Raw genomic sequence first — 15,742 nt, 5'->3', positions numbered from 1 at the left:
TAAATACATTTTCTTTTAAAAAAAAAAAATTAAATGCCACGCACATGACCACATTCCTACATTAGATTCTTATTTCCCAGGATCAACGTGCTCTTCCCGGATCCAATGGCCACTTTTCCCACCCTTCTTTTCAAGAAGTTTCACCCCATCAACCACCATTCCCTTATCAACCGCCTTCAGCATGTCATACACCGTTAATGCAGCTCCCATAGTCGCCGTCATAGCCTCCATCTCCACACCCGTACGACCAAGGCAACTCACGGTGGCCATTACATGCATCGCACCGTAGTTCAGGGACGGATCGGTTTCATTCTGAGAGGGCAGTGGGTCGACGAGCTTGACATCCACCTCAACCCCCGTAATTCCAATGCCCGGGTGGCACAAGGGAATAATATCCGGTGTCTGCTTGGCAGCCATAATGCCAGCGATACGGGCGACACTGAACACATCACCTTTTCGTGTCCCGCGCCCCTCTCGAAGCAGCTCCCACGGGCGCGACTTAGAAAAGCGAACAAGGCACATCGCTGTTGCAGAGCGTTCCGTAACAGCCTTTTGGCTGATCTTAGTCATATGAACATTTTGTGAGGTGTTGAGATGAGGTAGATCCGGGTCAGAATCTGTAGGAAGTGACGTCGCAGTTCCCTGCCACTTTATATCGGACGGTTCCGTCTCAGATGGGACGTTTCTACGATCCCCATGGTAATAACGAACTTGGCCCGGACGAGGTGAGCTGAACTGAAGCAAGTGTGTCGGGATACTGGACCATGGCCTTTTTCCCGCAGATGTCGCCCATGTTCGTGGCTGCTCTGAGCCCGTCAGTGTCCTCATGGGTCCATTATCTAGATCCCACCTATCAGCATCGCTCTCGACAGCCAAGGTCGTAATAATACAAAAGCTCACTGCAGCTGAGCCACCACTCGTTGGAATATCAATAGAACAAAAAGACACCCCAGCTTATGCATTAATCATGATTCGTAACATCACATTAATTCGCCAGACAGTTGTGAGAGGAAAAAAAAAGAAGGTTGCGCCTACCCACCAATGAGAATCATCGGCCTATTCTTCATGTTCTCCAACTCGCCCATCCCAGCATGCTTGGCCTTCTTTCGTTTGACAGCCATGCCAATAATATCAAGAAGCTCTCGTTCTCTTTCGTCAACCAGTCCGCCCTCCTCATTAATACGAGCGGCTTTGTCCGCAGCCTCAAGTAGTTGCAGTTTATTCATTGTAGCCTCGTCGATCGGCTCTCCATTGTTTGCTTTCCGGATGGTGTCACGTAACGATACCTCGGCATTGCCGAACAGGCAAACCTTCAAGTTTCCGTCGGATGTGATGCGCAGACGATTGCAAGTTCCACAAAAATTATGTGTCATGCTAGTGATAAACCCAACGCGACCCTGAAATCCAGGTACCTGATGTGTTTTACTAGTGTCATTCTTATGATCCACCACCTTTTCCAAGGTTGGATACTTTTCTCGGATGACCGCCAACATCTCCTGATATGATAGCATTTTCTTCTGGTTCCACCGGTTGCCATCAAATGGCATGTACTCGATAAACCGCACTTCAATAGGACTATCACGCCCCATCTCAACGAACGGGATGATCTCCCGGTCATTGACCCCACGCATCACCACACAGTTCACTTTCAATTTAATCCCTGCCCCCATCTTATTCAATTCCAAGATTTTATCAATACTTTTCATCACAGCATCGAACCCCTTCCTCCTCGTCATGATTTGGAACTGGAAGGGATCTAAAGTATCGAGACTGAGATTTACCCCAGTCAGACCTGCCTCCACCATAGGTTCCAGTTTCCGGTGTAACGAGATTCCATTGGTTGTAAGGCATAGCTCCCGAAGACCGTTGCGTCGTAGATCGCCGATCGACTGCATCAAAGGAACAATATCCTTCCGAACAGTAGGTTCACCGCCTGTTAAGCGGATCTTCGTTACCCCTTGCGAGACGAAAAGGGAGGACAGGTAGACTATCTCGGGGGACGTGAGCAGGCGAGCCGGTGGCGAAAGCTCGATGCCTTCTTCCGGCATACAGTATACACATCGGAGGTTGCAACGCTCGGTGATGCTGATTCGGAGATAGTCATGTTGACGGTTGAAGGTATCCGTCAAGAAATCGGAAAACGGCTTCGCGGTTTTCAAGGCAGTCCATCGCGGGGAAGGTTTTTGAGTCGAGGTATCAGGATTAGGAAAATAAGTGGCGGGGAGAGATCTCGTGTCATTCTTTCCATTCTCTGCCGGCGAGGAGGCCGTGCTATACTGCGAAGCTGCTTTATTCCTACCGGTCAATATCTGTCGGAGGTAGGTGCGGGGATACCGCCGAAGGGATGGTAGAGAGGCCATCAACCCGCGTCGCGATAGTAAGAATCCAGTCATCATGAGCAGGGATGAGGCGAAACGGTGACGCAAGCCCAACTGTTTCCGGCATATCAGTGAATAAGTTTGAATGGGAGAGTGGTGGGCATTTGGGTCTTAAAGGCAGGAGCTTATGGCTAGGTAAGGGAAGGAGGGGAATGGATCCCAAGAAAGCTTGCTTATCATCATCGAGTCATCCCATGGCGTTTCATTCGCTGAGAGGCTGCGTCTCCGCAGAAATACCTCGTTCGGGCAAGCCCCGCCTTTTCACCGGTGATGTAACCGGGTCTAGCCGAGTTGGGAAGTACTACCACGAGCAGTCTAGTGGACTTTACGTTGTTGCAAGAATGAAGAAAGATAGAGAATATATGCGACAATACAATTCTTTCTCGTATATAATAAGGCGCCCAGAAGAGTGAGTTGAATCACTATCCCTGCGCCGGAAGCATCTTCTGCACCCGCTTCACAAGGCTCTGTTCAAACTGCTCGACGCCTCTGCTCTGTTCCTTGAGCTTTCCACCCTTCAGGACATAGACAGCTCGCCTCCGACTCTGAGTCTCGTCCGTCTCTTGGTCAAGACCCTCAAAGTCATCGTCCAGTTGATGCTCCTCATCACGTTTGCCTTCTATGACCGAACGGACCAGGAACCGATCATGCGATACTAAGAGAATTGCCCCGTTGAACGAAGATAGCGCAGATGCGAGGGCTGTAACAGTATGGAAATCCAAATGGGTGGTGATTTCGTCCAAGACGAGCAGATGTGGCGAATTCCAAATGACTTTCGCCAATGCTAAACGGACCTGTTATTAAGCTGAATTAGCTTCCGTTTGATCATGTGTCTTTATACTTCTTTTGTGCTCACAAGTTGACCGCCTGATAGTCGAGACACGGGCACATCGGAGGCGATTCGGCCCTGGAGACCCAAGCTTGATAACAAACCCCTCAGGTGACCTTCGCTCATTGTCCCATCTGTTTCTTTGGTCATAAGGCCTAATGCGGTTAGGTTAGGGTCAGCTTGACCCTGTTCTTGCAGGTCCTCTATTGAGTGCTGTGCATAGTAACCGAGTTTTAGTCTCGAATGTGTTGATATCTTTCCCTTAGTTGGCAACGCATTTCCGACAAGGAGGCGGATTAATGTGGACTTTCCGCATCCATTGAGACCCATGAGGCCAACTCGATCCCCCATATGCATGACAAGGTCCACTCCATCCAATACTGGAGCTCCGTTCGGCTTATACTTGAAAACAATCCCCTCCGTAGAAATAAGCGGCCCTGGATACCGCAGTTCTGTGGCGTCAGGTAGGACTATAGTAGTACCCTTTTCGTCTGTCGGAACCTCGATCTCCTCTCGAGAACTCGAGTGCCATCCAACTCGGTCTCGACTCAGTTTGAACCGCCCCCCAGTCGCACTCACTTGGACGCCCATCCTGTCATCCAGTTTCTTTTGCCGCGACTTGGCCATACGCAATTTGTTATCATCGTTTGTTTTCTTCCCCGTCTTGGTTGTTTCACGGATGGTTGCTTCCATATGAGCAATCTGGCGCTCCTGGGCCTCCTTCATACGACCCCAGTACAACTTCTGCTCTTCAAAATCTTTCTCGTAGGCCGACAAGTTACCCTTGAAGTATGTGAGCTTCTGGTCCCTTAGAATAATAATCTCTTCGCAGACAGCATTTACGAAGTCTCTATCGTGGGAAACCAAGATGATAGTGGTTTGTGATGAGTCCTTCAGCTGTCGAAGGTAGTTCTCAAGCCAAACTACTCCTAGCAAATCCAAGAAGTTTGTCGGTTCATCGAGGATCATGAAGTCCGGGCTCTGAATAAGGACACTTGCCAGCATACATCGCATACGCCAGCCTCCGGATAACGTTAGGAATGGTTTATCGAACGAGGTTTCTTGGAAGCCTAAACCAATCAAAATTTGACGCGCCTGTTGCTCAATGTCGGCCAATTTCATCTAGTTGCGCCAAATTCAGTGACTGTCATTGTGTTCCCAATAACTTCCGTACTCACAGTCTCGAACTGAGCCTGAAGGTCTTGCAAAGTATCCATTGCAGCCTGCGTGTCTTCTTTGACAGTATCGGCGTCGATTGATTCTTTCTCCTCGTTCAATCTATAGATATCAGACACTGTACAAAATTTCTTGACCGGGGCGACTTACATTTCTAGTGAAGCTTGGAACTTGTTCTCAGCTGCTTTGAGGTCCTTCCGCGCTTGTAAGCCTCTGGCTCCACTCTTCAAGTTCGCATTCTTCTGAGCAAGGAACAGCTCTTTTCCAGCCTTGTCATGGCGGACTTTGCGAATAGCGCCGACCGGTTCCAAGGGATCCTCCGTCTCAAAACTCTTGGACAGGACTTCAATATAGTTTTATCAGATCTGGTGTGAAAAGTACAACGAATCCATTAGAAGAATAGGTAGCTTACGGCTCATCTTCTGAACCAATTCATTCCGGGAATGATCACTGCTCAGAACATATTGAAGGACTGTCTTGTTTTTGTTTTCTGCTTCCTCGGCGGCAAAGTCCTTGAGGTCGTCTTCCGACGCGGTCTCGGTCTGTTGCAAGATAGCTATACGTGTCGAATGTGGAATGCCAGGGACGAGTTTGTCTGCCATAGCTCGTAGGAGCGCTGCAGGTAACATATATTAGCTTAACCATGTCACCAGTTTCGTCTTATTGCTTTTCTCCATTGCATGATATATATGGAAGCAATGCTTACTCGACTTTCCAGTCCCATTGCGACCTATCAGCCCATAGTGTATACCTGCCTTCAACCGCAGATGAGCATCTGAGATAAGTTCTCTTGCATCTGGCTTTCCCTTAGATTTTCCTTTGAGCTTTGACTTTGAGGGATCCTCTGAAGTATTCCGTGTTGAAGAGACGGCGACGGTGAGGCCCTCTACATCAATCTGTGGTGTAACACCATTAGTCCACGATAGTAAAGAGAAATCTTGCAGCGGAATACCTCCTGAGTCGGCCTATCATCAAGCAGATGGAACCGAGTCTGTTTGCAAGTTGCGAGAATAGACGACTTCATATTCAGAATAGCTATCAAAGGTCGCGCAATTCAACTAAAGACACAAGTGGTAGGACAAGTCCAAAGGAGACTTGGATAGAGCAAAGATATAGTTGATGGAAAGGACAGTTTCATTACTACTCATGCTACTCTACATTTCATATAAAGTAGCAGGCCTCTGGGGGAAATTAGGGCCCGACTAGTAAGGGGTAGCATTGAGATCGGTAGTGCATTCTTTGAGGCAAACATAATGCATAGAACTTCATTCTCCACAAGGGATACTGAGTCACTTGGATGATCACACATTGAGAGCTGTTCAAGCCAAAAAAAGAAAGCAGGGGAACGTCGGGGTCCCGAAAAGGAATAGCCGCTCCATATTGGCCTGAGGAATCAATTGGTGGCTCAGGCTCGTATTGCTCGCAAAGATGTGATGTTAAGGCACTTTGCCGAGGTCGTCAATGCGCTTTTTATGTGGCAATGTGGATTCCATGACTCATAAATGAGTCATGGTCCTGAAAGGCTCCATAGCAATTGAGTACTACGTAGATCGATTCAGTTGGAAGCGTGAGATAAGAGTGATAAATCATCGCCCGTGCTGAAACTGCATATTCTTCCAACATACAACTACAGGAAGAATCAGAAATCAGTTGATGGGGATTGTATGGCCTATATCATGTGTCCTTAAAAGATACAGTAACCTCATACACGATACTTTGTACCAAAAGCTGTCTGTCTCTGTGCAACCAACACCTACCGATAACGTTAAATGACAATATATAAGCACTTGTGATAAAGGCAGCAGAACTTCGTGCCTTCTATCCAATGGTGTCAGTCCAACTGAAGGCCTGACCGACAACTCACCATGGACTAACTGATCGTCCTGTCTGTTGCTGTCTAATGGCAGATGGATTTTTTTTTTCTCCAGCTGCTGAGAGATGGTTGTGGGAAATCGCAGCTGAAGCGGGGCCCTGCGGGGTACTTTTACGCATGCCACCGTGCACTGCCGGTGTAGCTGAAAATAAAAGAGTTAGCAGATGCTGTCGGGACAAAATATATAAATTGACCCTCAAGTCAGATAACTTTTCATTCTCGTCCCTCACCTCCCCATCCTGCCAAGCCCTTCGATTCCTAGTATACCATATAAAATCACCTATCGTGAAGCCATCAGAAAATCTCTTCTCCAAGATGCCTGTTGAGACTATTACCTCGTAAGTAGTGTTAAGGATTTGTTTTCCCTCTCGGACGAAATTGTTCAGTGCTAATGGTGATAATATGGTAGATTCGAACAGTTCAAAGAGCTTATCAACGGTGATAAACCTGTTGTAATTGATTTCTGGGCAACATGGTGTGGACCTTGCAGAATGATCTCCCCTGTTTTTGAGAAATTATCAAACACCGGTGGCTTCGACTCTGTCGGGTTTTATAAAGTTGATGTCGATGCCCAACCAGAGATTGCCCAGGAAGTTGGCGTTAGAGCAATGCCAACCTTCTCACTCTTTCACAAGGGTATCAAAGTTGACAGTCTGGTTGGAGCTAATACCAAGGGATTGGAAGAGCTTCTTGTCAAGGCAGCTTCTTCCTAAAGCACAAGCAAGACAGTCCGCATTTTCCATGTTTTTCCATGAGGCCGGTTAAAGCGAGGAAGAGTGGGACAAGTGATTGTATCTAATTCTAAATTCTTTTGATCAGATATCCCGCTGAAAAAGGCTGTATGGCTTAGCTCCCCATTACTATTCGGCACCTTTGTTTATATAAATTACTGCTGGCCTTAAAATATACAGGCACTGGGCAGCGATGCTGCCCTGTCAACCATCTAACTTGATTTTGCTTGGTTATAATAGCACAAGCCTCGGCCCTGCATCCGTCAAACGAATGAGAGATTAGATCCTTACATAGCCTTAAGTTGCCTCTAGGAAGCGCGAATTCCAAACTTAGAATTAACTCTTGATCATTAAACAGAATCTGAGTCGAGCTTATTCATAAGTAAAAGTTAATCCCGACCATACTGTAAGAGTACAAAGGTGATTGAAATAGTAGCAAAGAATGTCGAGGCTTTCAGGCCGATGTAGCGGCTGCCTATACCGGTCAAACATAGATTCATGGCTAGAGCTCGGGTCCTCATGGTATACAGGTTCATCAAGGAATCACCAGCAAGAGCCCCTAAACTTGGCAAACTCAGACGAACACTGCTTTATGTCTTCTGTGTAAATCTATCGCTAGTGTTTGTCTAGCCGACCTGATGTGAAGTGTCTAGCATGACGTTGATAAATCCATTGTTATATACGATCGAAGGTGCAGCTAATGAATTGGATTAAGAATCTCACTTCTAGACTCGCCACTCGATCGAAATGACACAGCAGTCACGTAGATTGTTCAACAACCTACAGATCAGCAGCATGTTCTAGATCTCGAGAAAAGTAATGACAGTAAAGCCATAGCAATTTGGCCTTTCCATTGACTTGCGGGGAGTGTACTATCGCTACAGGTATTCATGTATACGTAGCAAGATAATTGCATCAATGGGGTGGTACAATTGAGTTTCCATTCGGTAAGTTACGTGAACTCAAAAAGCGGCCCAGCAAACAGTCGATTTGTTGAGTTCTTGTATAATACCTAAGCATTACATCTTCCGACGTGATCATGATGATATAGCTTCCTGAGCCATGTTTACAATATAGCAAACCGTGGGGCTACAGACGGATCTCCAAGATGTTGGTAGATTGTTTACCAAACCCAGCAATAACCCTGCATCTCTAACCAGATATAGTACTATCTCTTGCATCACAAATTGATCATGCCTTGCAAGACAGACGTCAAGCGGGTATACCATGACCTCATATCGTTTCTATAGAGGGACTCGAGAAGTATAAGAATAGCAGAATTGAACCGCATCGAGGAGTGATATATCGAAGCAAATCATAGCAGCACTGATAAAGAGTCTTATACTTTATCTCAATTCCCAAATTCACAATGGCCTCAAACACAAACCCGGGAAACTTCAGCAACCGCCCCCACGAAGAGGTTGAAAACATTGCCCGCAAGGGTGGCCAAAGCTCTCACTCTGGAGGTTTCGCCAGCATGGACCCTGACAAGCAGGTAGGTCTCTCATCGATCTCAGTACTTTCCTCGATACTGATGCATTCGTCAGAGAAACATCGCTTCCAAGGGTGGTCAGGCCTCGAGCGGAAGCTTTGAACCCGGTGATCCTAGAGCCCGCGAGGCCGGCCGCAAGGGTGGCTCAAGAACTCAATATGACCAACCCGAGGAGTAAAAAAGCCGTTATCGGATGATAACTTGTTGCCATACTACTTGTATTTTTTGATGATTATGATATTGTAAACTGTACTGTACCTGGGACGAAACTTACTTTGTTAACATGACAATGTATCTATGAGATAATTAACACCGGAAACGGCATACCATTGCCTTCAAATCTTCTTCTTTTCAAGTTCCTGCAACATCATATCTCTCATACTGAATTGCCATCATTGTGTAGTAGATATTGGTAGAAATGATGTCCCACCGACGTATTAATCTCCACATAAACCAACCACGGCCAATTAAGACGTCAGCAGTGCATCACCACAAATTGTCCGTTTTCGATCAAGATACAAAACCCACAACTTGTCATCGGGTGTCAGTTTTCTTCAGCTTAATTGAGTTTCTTGGAATGGTATGTAGTGGCAATTAAGAAATGGTGCTGCCTTCCCGAGAACTACACTGCCACACTCGAGCAGCTGCTTTTAGAATTAGCTTACGACATGGCGACCAACGTATACGAGCTACATCCACCACTTAGTTCATCCACCGCTTAGTTTCTTCTTTTTATTGTATTTATTTTTGGCAGTGTTGCAAGACACGTTCTTGGGTTTTATGCTGGAACAACGATGCAATATTCTTATTCGACCCCGTGGTCTTCCATCGTGATGTGACATATGACTCCTAAAGCCTAGAAGGATATCCGACGGTGCACCCGACGTTCACCCGATGGAGATATACATATCGCGTTTCAAACTATTGGACCACGGGATTTTTTAAGTTTTATATATAGTACTATTAATTCATGCGCTTTTCTTTTTGGTAAACCTACTTTTGATCTACCTGGTAGACTATGTACGAATTTACAAATTTGAAATATAAAAATGTAGATCGTACAAAAACAGACATTATCCACAGCCACCGTGCACAAGGTGGTGGATAATTTTCAGGTTGACGCTTTGATCTAAGAGTCGAGCTGACATGCTGGAGAAAGAGACAGCGCTCTAACAACCCAGAGATTCACCATTCATTAGGTGCTGCGCCGACGTCGAGGTTCTAGCCTTCAGGCCATATTCCAAATAACCCCTTGATGCCCTGACTGCGACAACGTAGTGGCTGTTGCGTCGCTGAGATTTCTATACTTCAGTGTTATTATAGAATCAAGGCTCTCAGGCGCTGAGGTCACCCATTGGCCGACCGTCTCTTTCCACACACACGTAGAAGCTAGACTTGTGCCAAAACTAGGTTGTTGGAGACTCCCGCGGGATCACATTGACCAGCAATTGCGGGTCTGACCATCTGACGTGGGCTAGTCTAGCAGGCTATTTGTTTCTATACTTGGTTTTGAAAACACCTAGAATAGACCGTGGGCTATGTATCGTGTTGGATAAGAGAGTGTCTACTGGAGGGAACATTTGAACTTCTGTGTGCAATAGTCGATAGTCCAGGATGTCCTCAAACAATGGATCGTACTATAGTCTATGGAGAAATTCACCCGACTTTCCTTTTGCTGCAGGGGGTTTATGCTAATGCTGTAGTATCCAATAGATTGACAAGAAGGCCTTTGGCTCTATTGAAAACTATCGCTCTTAGTATTGGTTGTCAGTGGTGGAAGATATAGTTGTCTATGCACTTGTGCACGAGACAAATTATTACCGTCTAGGGCTAAGACTTTCCCTAACAGGATAGGTTGAACATTGGAGGTCGATTATCTTATCTCAAAACAGTAATCTGAAGTTCAATGTAAATACTAAACCATAGTTGTGCTCGGTTACCAGCTAGCGTTAACCAGTCTGTTGATCACCATTGCCTGCTAAATCTTTAGCCTCTCAATCAGAGTGCTGAGGCCTTCTAGCCAACTTCTTGGGGCAAACTATAACGCTGCTAAGCACTGCCCGTGGAGGAAACTTAGAAGAGGCTAAACAAACTATAGAAAAGACTTTTTTTGAGGTATTTTCAACCCATGTGGCGGCAATTCTCCGGAGGGGAGGCGAGGTGTCGGTACAATGGCTTGACAGTTGTATGTATCACACTCCTTTTTTTATTTTTATTTTTTATTTTTTTTCTCTTCGCCCCTTTGTGACAAGTTGTAGAACTGTGGCTTTGTACGAGTAGTACCTTTGTAGTCACTATCCACGTATTTGCTTGAGGCGATTGAGTCCAGCCTTATGGATACGATCTTTTGCTTACGCGGTTTGGGAAAATCTAGGCCATTGTTTGTTGTAGGGCCGGGCTGTTAAAGGATTTTGGAAAGCCGGAGATATCGCATGTATGATACCAAATAAGGGTATTTCGACCGAGGAGTTCTCCTTTCACAGTTTCAGATTGTTACAAGGGAAATGGCGTGCCATGGGTAGATTACAGAACTTACGACCTATTTTCCATGCTTCACACAGATGAGAAATATCAATTTTACATCAATTCCACGACATTCCAGATTCCTGAGGTCTTCTGGTACTCCGTATACTCCGTAGAGAGGTATGTAGTAGTCAGCGGAGCGAAGTCGCACTTCTCGCTGGTGGCGCTGGTCATGGTCAGCCAGGGGTGCAGTGTGGGAGAGCTAACTTAGCGGCATGGCTCGGCCCAACCTAAAAGGAGATGGACTCCAGCTGAGCAGAAAAACCAGACCGGAAGATGGCCGGAATTCAACGGCCCAATGGCTGACAGTCGCGCAGCACATCCACACGGGCGAGACGCCCACCTTTGGTGGAAAGCCCTAACCTAAAGGGGCCAACGAAGGCATTATGCCCCATTTTATTCTCTAGGGGATAATCAGTTAGTGTGTCGAAGAAGGGTAGGGGCGTTTGCATAAGTGGCTATGCCGTTGAACGGGAAAGTCCTTAGTTCTATGCCAAGCTTTTGCTTTCGGTGATGATGATCCACCAAAACCCACTGAAAAATTTCCACCAGCGACCAAAGATTGAAAAGTGAGGATCAAGCGGTTCGCTTCTAGGAGGTTGAGAATGGACAATGATTGAACCATTGCTATTCTAGAACCCCGCTGATGGTGGATGAGGAGGCATCTAGAAAGGTCCGTCGTTACTAGTTGGTGGTTGTCGTACGCTATCAACTTAGACTCGCACTGTTTGGTTATCTGAATCGTTTGCGGGTTTGAAACACTGGTATGTGGTCACCATTCCTATGGAAACTGTAGTTTGACGTCAAGTCACCACCAAGTCACATTCCAAGGAACGGAGGTACACTTTTCCACCACAACCATGTGAACATGTGGATGCTGGAACACCACACATGGTCGTTTTTCAGGAAGGGAGAAGTCAAGCTGTTGAATTTGTTTCTGATGAAATGGCTGTTGACCAAGTACACTTTAATTGGTCTATGTGAGCGCCACAGGCGTCACAAGGGAGAGAAGATACCCTAAATGGACGATTTTAGAGGGTCGGCAATGGAACAAATTGTACGACTTGAACTTGCCGGGACTAGAAATACACCTGAAACGGAAAAGTGTCACAGAAAAAGAGAGGAGTAAAAAAGAGGTAAAAGGAAGGGGAAAAAGAAATAAAATAAAAACATTAAAAAATAAATAAATAAAAAAAATAAAAAATAAAAAAATAAAAAAGCATAAAAACAAACTAGTCTCATTGGAGGCAATTGAACTGCATTACCTAACAAGGGGGACGGTCAATCGCCTTGCTAGTAGGAAATGCGAGATGTGTGCTACGCTCTACCTTCCTCCTCTCGCACGGTTTAATTACTTGCCTCGCTAACTGGGGTAAGACCCGTGACTAGGCAACGGGCTAACTCAGGTATGTGCAGCTACTGCGGTACTTCCCATAAGTTGTTACTCACTTTGAATATGGTTGTTCACCTCGATTGCATTGAATTTTCTCAAAGAAGACAGACAAAGTTAATCAGAATAATTCAAAATAGCCTAAACGTCCGTACTCCATAGAAGCAGTAAACAAACATTAGATCTTATCGAAGATCCCCGTCGTCTGTATGTCCACTTAAGTTGGTGAGGAAGGACGGGGCCAGTCAGGGAACGAGTGGATTCCCAAGTAGGGTACAGGACACCCGAAACCCTAGTCGGACCTCCTACGGACTAATCACAGTTGATGATGAAGTGGGGAGGTTGGCTGAGTCAGCGGAGGACGCGCAAGCCGGGTGAACCTGATTTCTATTCCTGGCGTGGAGAAACGTCCCACTCAGTTGATTCCCCTGGCGCCTCCCTTCCACTCTTGCTCAGGCGCGAACTCCATTCTCCTCTCTTCCTTCCCTCCCCTATTGTTGCCAACTCTCTCTTAACCTACACATCTATTCCATTTCCATTTCCTCTTCACATCCATCGTCGATCTTCTATCCCACCACAACACACCATCGCTTTTTCTCTCATCCCCACTGTGTACCGTGGGTGATCGTTCGTCTTCTTGTGCTTAGCCTGTTTTCGTTTTTCACCTCGCTTCTTAATCTCCCTTATTGGACTCGTACACGACCTCCACCTCGTCTCTCGCTATCATCCGGGCCGATCGAGTCTTGTAATCCACCAACACCCACTTTCTATCCGACTTTAAAAGCACACTGTCCCCTCAATTATCCCCGGGGCACATATATCATACACATCATGGCCACATTAGCGGAACATCCGGTTGTCGCCCCGTCGACGTACGATCAGGATATCGATACTTTCCTCAACCTCGATCAGCTCACCTATACCACATCAGAGCCAGCCAGGCCCAAGGCGGCCCTGGCTCAACCATCCATCCCTCCTACAGAGTTCAACGCTGGTGATCTTAGAAGCGCCAATTTCGCCGCAACGGGTCAATCGCCGATCGCTTTCCAAGGCCCGAGCCACCAGTATGACGAGCACAAGCAGCAGACAGGTCTTCCTCCAGGTGCTCTGGCTCAAGCAATGACTTTTAACCAAATGAACGGAATGGGGTATGGTGGTGCCAGCCCTGGGTATATGATGAACACCGACATGTTTACTGGTACTCACCTGAAGCGTGAGGACGCTTCTCTCGACTTCAACACAATCCCGAGCCGTAACCCCTCAGAGATGGACCTGGAGTCCGATAACATGGGTGCGGTCCCCGGTTATTTCTTCTCGCCAAACCCCAACAAGAGCCAATTCGTCGACCCCAGCGCCATCGGTGGCCAGGAGGTGGTCCCCGCTGGTCCATCGACCCAGGTCGGTCGCATGTACCCCGGAATGCATCAGCAGCAGGCTGCGATGGCCAAGGCGGCTCAACAACAAAAGCATCATGAAATGATGCGCCAGCAACAGCAATTGCAGCAACAGCGTCGCATGGAAGAGCAGATGCAGCAAAATGGAAACACTCAGGTCCAGCCCCCTCGCAACACGAACCCGATCGTGGAGGAGCGAATCACCCGTCTTTTGCAGCAAATGAGACAATCCAGCGCCTCGAGCTCGCCGTCCGATTCTCCCAGCCCCTCTGTCTTACCTCAGATGGCCAAAGCCAAAAAGGATGAACAGGATATGGACGAAGATGAAAGATTGCTTGCTAGTGAAGAAGGCAAGAAGCTTAGCAGCAAGGAACGCCGTCAGCTTCGTAACAAGGTCTCCGCTCGTGCTTTCCGGTCCCGCAGAAAGGGTATGCATTAATGTTTTGGAATGCTTGTTTATGATATGGTAAACTAATTCGTCACAGAATACATCGGTCAACTTGAGAGTGAGGTTGCTGCGAGAACCAATGAAGCTCATGAGTTACGTCTCCAGAACCGTGCCCTGTATGAGGAGAATGCTCGCCTCACCGATCTTGCACGCATGCTTCTATCCTCCCCCAATTTTTCCCAGTTTCTAGATGAGATGCCCATGAACGGGGTCCCTAACTCCGCTCAACCGCAGCCGCCTCAGCAACAACAGCAGCAGCAACTGCAGTCTCAGCCCCAGCAGCAGCCAACTATGCAGGCCAATGTACCCAAGGATACAAACCACGGTCATGGGCCCCAGGAATTCGCTATGCAACAGAATGCTCAAGTTGGTATGGTTGTTGTCCCTAACCAAGGACTCGACGTAGCTGCTATGGGCATGAACAACGCTGGCTGGAACTCCGGCATTGACATGAACTATAACCCATCAGTGTTCGCTGTTTTGGAAGTCCCCGAGCCCTCTATCATCGATACCGAAATTTTGTCCGGAAAGTCTTGCAGTGCTGGAACCTACCTTCCTGAGATTACAGACACCAAGAACGAAATGCCCGTTCTCGAGCGCCTGCCCATGTCTGAGGAGCCGAAGGAGGCCAGCTTTGGCGTTGAAAACCCAGATGTTGAGTTTGACGAATCGGATCCTGCCTTTGCTCTCTTCGCCGACTCTCCCGCTACCTCTCAACAAGAGTCGCTTGACAACTCCTTCAACGGTGTTGAATCAGAGAAATCTGCGCATGCATTCGAATTGGTGGTTGAGACTGAGTCACAAGATGCAGAGACCCGTTTCTCTTACCTCTGTCATAGCATGGATGCAGCTTTCCAGCGTGTTTCCATGGTTACCTCTCATCTCTCATGATTCCCCATGTCGCACCTAAGCAACTTCAGAATAACTTAAGAATTTGTAAAGTTTGTTATTGTCATGTTCTTCCCTTTAGGCGGTTCAGCTACCTGAACCTGCGTCCTTGTAGACACAAATACCTTTTCCTTTGTTTATGATCCTGTGACTATATATTTTGTCTTGACTTACAACTCCACTAGTTTCACTCTATTCTCTTTTCGAGTCCTTTCTATTTTGGAATCTCTTTTTTTACATTTTCCCTTTCATTGCTGGGTTTGATGGAGTCAATTTGTTCAAATCGTTCAAGGTGGGATCAGGATTACAGGCTTTTGGTGTTCGTTGTGTTTTTTTTCTTTTTTTTTTATACGGAATTGGATACCTTCTGGACTGGCTACTAGGAACCAAGTTAAGTTATTGTGAATACATCACGAAAAATTCGAAATCTACGAATAATCATCTCTCTTGAAAATTCCACATTGTTGAAGTATTACCTAGTCATGTGCGGTGCTGCAAACTGGTGTTTGTTGCCACTAGAGAAGAGAGGCTCTGAACTCCCCCAGACTCTCAACTTCACCCCAAGTCGCGGTTTTCATGTGCTATAACCCACCAACTTCACCACCTCGTCGTGTCGCTCA

The 15,742-nt window shown here is 46.8% G+C and overlaps 5 protein-coding genes across 5 annotated transcripts; 3 read left to right on the top strand and 2 right to left on the bottom strand.

The window, feature by feature from the left end:
- Nucleotides 1-69: 69 nt before the first annotated feature.
- Nucleotides 70-2,393, bottom strand: BDV38DRAFT_267783 (uncharacterized protein; the record flags this gene model as incomplete). The annotated part of the gene is made up of 2 exons (XM_032056649.1): nucleotides 70-806; nucleotides 1,040-2,393. 2 exons carry the CDS (start codon nucleotides 2,391-2,393, stop codon nucleotides 70-72), a joined length of 2,091 nt encoding a protein of 696 aa, XP_031918623.1.
- A 205-nt stretch (nucleotides 2,394-2,598) lies between these two features.
- Nucleotides 2,599-5,630, bottom strand: BDV38DRAFT_126413 (ABC-F family ATP-binding cassette domain-containing protein). Its single transcript, XM_032051218.1, has 7 exons — nucleotides 5,336-5,630; nucleotides 5,090-5,279; nucleotides 4,796-4,999; nucleotides 4,534-4,726; nucleotides 4,386-4,485; nucleotides 3,235-4,329; nucleotides 2,599-3,172 (listed from the first exon to the last, which is right to left on the bottom strand). The coding sequence occupies exons 1-7, from the start codon at nucleotides 5,405-5,407 to the stop codon at nucleotides 2,801-2,803; spliced, it is 2,226 nt and encodes a 741-aa protein (XP_031918622.1). The 5' UTR covers nucleotides 5,408-5,630; the 3' UTR covers nucleotides 2,599-2,800.
- Nucleotides 5,631-6,571: 941 nt separating this feature from the next.
- Nucleotides 6,572-6,969, top strand: BDV38DRAFT_278080 (thioredoxin family protein; the record flags this gene model as incomplete). Its single annotated transcript, XM_032058644.1, has 2 exons — nucleotides 6,572-6,594; nucleotides 6,666-6,969. The coding sequence occupies 2 exons, from the start codon at nucleotides 6,572-6,574 to the stop codon at nucleotides 6,967-6,969; spliced, it is 327 nt and encodes a 108-aa protein (XP_031918621.1).
- A 1,387-nt stretch (nucleotides 6,970-8,356) lies between these two features.
- BDV38DRAFT_278079 (general stress protein) lies at nucleotides 8,357-8,657 on the top strand (the record flags this gene model as incomplete). The annotated part of the gene is made up of 2 exons (XM_032058643.1): nucleotides 8,357-8,482; nucleotides 8,535-8,657. 2 exons carry the CDS (start codon nucleotides 8,357-8,359, stop codon nucleotides 8,655-8,657), a joined length of 249 nt encoding a protein of 82 aa, XP_031918620.1.
- A 4,181-nt stretch (nucleotides 8,658-12,838) lies between these two features.
- BDV38DRAFT_235054 (bZIP transcription factor) lies at nucleotides 12,839-15,570 on the top strand. Its single transcript, XM_032053306.1, has 2 exons — nucleotides 12,839-14,214; nucleotides 14,272-15,570. Exons 1-2 carry the CDS (start codon nucleotides 13,224-13,226, stop codon nucleotides 15,123-15,125), a joined length of 1,845 nt encoding a protein of 614 aa, XP_031918619.1. The 5' UTR covers nucleotides 12,839-13,223; the 3' UTR covers nucleotides 15,126-15,570.
- Nucleotides 15,571-15,742: the final 172 nt, after the last annotated feature.

This window comes from Aspergillus pseudotamarii, assembly GCF_009193445.1.
Source record: "Aspergillus pseudotamarii strain CBS 117625 unplaced genomic scaffold BDV38scaffold_4, whole genome shotgun sequence".
Classification (NCBI taxonomy): domain Eukaryota; kingdom Fungi; phylum Ascomycota; class Eurotiomycetes; order Eurotiales; family Aspergillaceae; genus Aspergillus; species Aspergillus pseudotamarii.
This window is presented reverse-complemented; position numbering and strand designations above follow the sequence as displayed.

Coding starts and splice junctions, on each gene's coding strand:
- BDV38DRAFT_235054 (XM_032053306.1), top strand. CDS start 13,224: ATGGCCACATTAGCGGAACATCCGGTTGTCGCCCCGTCGACGTACGAT. Junction 14,215..14,271: donor TTTCCGGTCCCGCAGAAAGG/GTATGCATTAAT, acceptor AATTCGTCACAG/AATACATCGGTCAACTTGAG.
- BDV38DRAFT_126413 (XM_032051218.1), bottom strand. CDS start 5,407: ATGAAGTCGTCTATTCTCGCAACTTGCAAACAGACTCGGTTCCATCTG. Junction 5,280..5,335: donor ATGATAGGCCGACTCAGGAG/GTATTCCGCTGC, acceptor GTTACACCACAG/ATTGATGTAGAGGGCCTCAC. Junction 3,173..3,234: donor GACTATCAGGCGGTCAACTT/GTGAGCACAAAA, acceptor GCTTAATAACAG/GTCCGTTTAGCATTGGCGAA.